The sequence below is a fragment of the Salvia splendens genome, chromosome 9 (assembly GCF_004379255.2).
Source record: "Salvia splendens isolate huo1 chromosome 9, SspV2, whole genome shotgun sequence".
Taxonomy (NCBI): domain Eukaryota; kingdom Viridiplantae; phylum Streptophyta; class Magnoliopsida; order Lamiales; family Lamiaceae; genus Salvia; species Salvia splendens.
The window spans coordinates 2,548,881-2,553,787 of NC_056040.1; the positions used below are offsets into that span (position 1 = coordinate 2,548,881).

The 4,907-nt window shown below is 29.6% G+C and overlaps 1 protein-coding gene across 1 annotated transcript; it reads left to right on the plus strand.

The window, feature by feature from the left end:
* On the plus strand, positions 1-1,628 carry LOC121748091 (probable plastid-lipid-associated protein 4, chloroplastic; the record flags this gene model as incomplete). The annotated part of the gene is made up of 4 exons (XM_042142302.1): positions 1-300; positions 394-495; positions 581-676; positions 1,062-1,628. Coding segments are annotated over 4 exons (609 nt in total), but the record flags the coding sequence as incomplete, so codon positions are not given.
* Between the last annotated feature and the right edge of the window lie 3,279 nt (positions 1,629-4,907).

The window sequence follows — 4,907 nt, forward strand, 5'->3', positions numbered from 1 at the left end:
TACACACCTTCAATCCTTTCCCATCTCCCATGGCCTTATCTGCCCTCTCTCCGCCGTTCGCCACCTTCTCACCCCCGGATCTCCGCCACCCCCCAACAGCAGCCGCCCCTTTTCCGGCCAACAACTCGACACCTCCATCTCAGCGTAAATGGACCGCGAACGCCTCATTCTTCTTGGGTTCATCGAAAAAACAAGAGGAGCACCTACGCAGAAGCCGTAAAGCAAGAGCTTCTCGACGCCATTCGCCCTCTCGACTGCGGCGCCGACGCCACCCCTGAAGATCAAAAACTCATCGATCGTGTACACACCTTTCCTTCCATTTTCTTGATGAATTGGTGATTAATTAAGTAACGAGAAATATGTCTCTTAATTAATCTTTATATAACTAGGAAGCTTGAAGCAGTGAATCCGACAGCGCAGCCAGTGAAGTCTGATCTGCTGAATGGGAAGTCGGAGCTTATTTACACCACTTCACAACCTATTTTGCAGACATTGGTATCACTATCACATGTTTTTTTTTCATTTAATCATAGTATTTTTTTTCGAAGATTTTTGATGGTTTGTTTTTTGTGATATACAGAGGCCTAAGGTGTTTAGAAGCAGAAGAAACTATCAAGCAATCAATGCAGATACACTTCGGGCTCAAAACATGGAATCTGCACCTTTCTTCAATCAGGTTAATATTAGGGCAAATTGTGAGAAAAATCATGAATTTTGGTTAGATTCTGATTCGTGCTGCAACTTTAAAAACCGGCGGTAAAAATATTGAATTTTACAAAAAATTTCAATTTTCTCACTGGATCTAATTGTGTGACAGGTGTGTAATGTGGTTATTGAAAAAATCTACGCGAACGGGGTAACCCGTGAATTTTATCATTTTTCTAACAACATTTTTAAATTTATATCACCTCGCTATTGTAATTACAAATCAATAAAATATCAGATTATTTCAGGAAAAAAAATGAGAAAAGATGTTAAAATTAAGATGTTCTGGGCATTTTGCCTTTATATGTATGACTATTTCTTGAAGCATTAATAGCTACATATATGATGATGTGCAGGTTACTGCATATTTGACAATTTTGAATGCTAAAAAGGTGGGTGTTAAATTCGACTATTTCAAGCTTGGAGGTTTGTTAAGTCATCTAGAAAGAAAGTTAATTAGTGTATAATATTTTTAGATATGTGACTGTCTTAATTATGCTATAAATTATACTCCACTGTTCCACTTTATAAAATGGCTCATGTTATTAGGTGCAGTTGTTAGAGTGTAATCATAGTTAAATATTTTAATTAAAAAAAAGAGAGAGAGAGAAATTCTATTTGGAATATAGACATTTTGGGGGACAAACTAACAAAAATTTGGACATATTGAATGGATGGATGGAGTACATAATAGTTTCAATTCTCACAATTTTTTTTCTTTTTCTCTTTTCTGTTCTATATCATGTTTTATCAATTACACATTAAAACTTGTGGTGATTTGCAGATACCTGTAAAAGCTCCTGCAAATGTTGTAGATACTAAACTGATACATTTGATCTTAGCCAACCAAGAAAGATATGAACTTTTACTTTTAAGATAACTTTATTATTATATCGAGTGGGAAAAGAGTACGAGATTAATCACGTCTTCTTCTTACTATATGAACAACAATGAATTATATGCTATAGTTGTTGAAATAAAAAAGAAATCAATTAAACTCTATATGTTAGTATGATTTTTGTTACGCGTCACATTTTGTACGTGAAAACAATTCAAACTCTATATACTCCCATCTTTATCAAAAATAGAGTAATACTCCCTATGTTCGGTAGTGGAGACGTTTTTTTTTTGGCATGCGATTTTAAAAAAATTGTGTTAAGTGGGTTGAGTAAAGGAAGAATAAAGTAGAAAATGAAAAAAGTAGAGACATGAAGAAAAAATAAAGTAAGTAAGAAGAAATGTGTTGACTTGTACTAAATAGAGAAATGACTACTACTATGAAATATCAAAAATAGCAAAATGACTCCAACGGAGGGAGTACTATTTTTTTTAATAATTTATACCTTTATTTAATTTTGAAATCTTATAAAATTTAAGATTAACTAAGATACATTATTGATATGGTCGTTGTCATGCTCACATATCTACATCAATTTCCTTTGCATTCGAGACTTGCTCCAGAGGAGAAGACTGAAGACTGATTATGTTAACTTTGTGAAATTTGTTTAAAACTTTCCCTAATTAAGAGATTAATTTAATTCAATAAAATTAAGATGCAAATTATTTAAGGATGCATTTTTCCTATGTTTTATCGACTTATTGAACATAGCCTTGGGCTGTTTCGGCTAGGGCCTAATAAAATTTTAGACTGTTTATTATCTGGATATATGGGTTCCAATTTAAATGAGAAATAGCCAAAAAAAAAACTCATAGTTTAGCACTTTGAATGTTTTCTTATCAAACCAATGATTGTCACGTTGCTTGCCCTCTCTGGTCTTAGCTTTCTTATTCACAATTAATTATGAAAACTAAGTAAAATAGAAAAAAATTACTCCCTACACAGAAAAAACAAATATCAAAATAGTAGTAGGTTTTTAATGCTATGAGATAATATGCTCATCGGTTTATATAATTTTTTTAAAAGAGTTTCTAAATCTTAACATCATAAAAGTCTCAAAATCCAGAGGTTATATGTAAAGGGTATAATTACAGATATAATTTAAATTCTAATTACAAATAAATTATAGTATGTTAGTATAATTCTAATTTACTTTAGATAAAAACTTAAAACTTAGACGGTGATATTTTATTTTACTTTTAGTTTAATGGTGTGCATGGAAAATTGGGGTCTGTGGACAAAACAAACCCCAACATCAATTTTAATTATCATTATTATTGAAAGTTACCTCAATCATTTCCATAATAATTAATACCTTTATATTTAAAAAAATTTGAGCCAGTCATATCCACAAATCTATATTGACCATAATTCCTTTAAATTAAAAAAAAAACTGAGTCAATCATATCCACAAACATGTATTGACTTCAAAAACGGTATATGAAAAAAAATTGAAGGCAAATTACCCAAAAAAAACTATGTCAAATTGAATAATGTTTTACTCTAACTCTGCAATTTTAAAAAATGGCCTATTATATTGTAACTTTGACTTTTTTTCAAATGTCTGTGAATTTTTTTGACATGATGCGCATCTGAATTTATTTAACGGCGAGTGTATTATGTAAAATTTAAAGACTTAATTGACTAGATTGCATTAAACGAAGTCGTAAGTAATCGAATGTTTCCTGTTTGCTATACCGTACAAAAATTCCTTCAAATACGAGATTATGGGAAAAATTGAGAAATTATATCAAAGTTATACTCCATCCGTCCACGAAAAATAGTCTCATTTCTAAAAATAGAAAGTTTTTCTCTCATACTTTATCCACATTTTTTCCACTCTCCCATGCTTTACCTAGTTTTTCTCCGTCTTTCTTACTTTACCTACTTTTTCTTTAACCTTTTTTTTTTCAGTTTTTGATTAAAACTCAGTGTCATCCACAAACATGATTATTTTTTGTGACAGATGGAGTAATAATTATCGAACATTTTTTAATATTATGAATTTGACCAAAATTTAACCGATGCTGCTAGTTTTTATGACAATTCGCCCTTCATACAATATCCTTTTAAGAATCAGTTGAAATTTTAAAATTTAAGAATCTTTTTGAAATTTTCATACATTAAAAATTTGAAGTTATTGATAAAATAGGACATTTAAATTGTATTGCCATTATTTAGAAGTATATTTAAAATGGGAAATGCTAGGTGGCCACATTATGGCCAGCCATAAACTGGTTTAATAGCAAAAAAACCGGTTTACTTAGAATATCCGGTTTAGTTAGGAATTGATTTTACTTCTATATCCTTTATTGTTGTCAAATTTAATACTATCAAAATATAGATATATAAAGTAATGAATTATTTTCATTCAATTATTTGATTGGTAAAAGAAATTTTATTGACATTAGTATTTGATTAAATAATTATTTTATTTGATTAAGATATAATATCACAAGATAAATAGAACAGTTAATGAATTATTAAAAGAAATTCTAATATCATTAATATTGATTAAGTTGATTTTTTTAATATGATTGAATCTCTATGAATATATATATATATATATATATATAATAGTAGTAATAAAATGAAATATGCCAATGAAGAAGAAGTATACGCCACCTCTTGTATTAAATGATGATTATATTTTAGGAAATGAATTACACTAATAGCTATTGTAATGTAATTTGTTTTGTAAAATTTTAATGATAATATTGTAAAATTTTAATGTTAATAAATATTATCGTCTTGAATGTAAAAGATTTTGGATTGATTTTTAACTTTGAAACTCTATAATGTGTAATTAATGTATAACGTTAATTTAAATTTTCAAAACTTAAAGGGGGATTCTAATATAACAAAGTATGGTGGAGGGTCAATGAGTCATTTTAAGTTATCCACTAACTACAATTTATATTTTAATATATAACTAATACTATAATTTATTGATATAACCTTGTGTGGCTGGCCATAATATGGTCATTTAGCCCTACTCATTTAAAATGGTGTGTGTAATCATATTTAAATAAAACTCGTTGACCAGTCAGCATACGGAATATAGGTAATAAAATTAATAGGAGTAATATAGAGTCAATAAGTCAATACGCCAATAATTGGCGTGACTCCATATCCCAATTACAAAATGGAAAATAAAATTAAAATAATAAACCGAACAGAAAATCTCCTCACCATAAAAGGCGAAGACCGCCGCCGTAGGCACACTTTTCCAAACAACGGAACGCCCAAATTTAAAGGAAATCAGAATTGAAATTGAAACCAAAATCCTCTCAATTTTCAATTC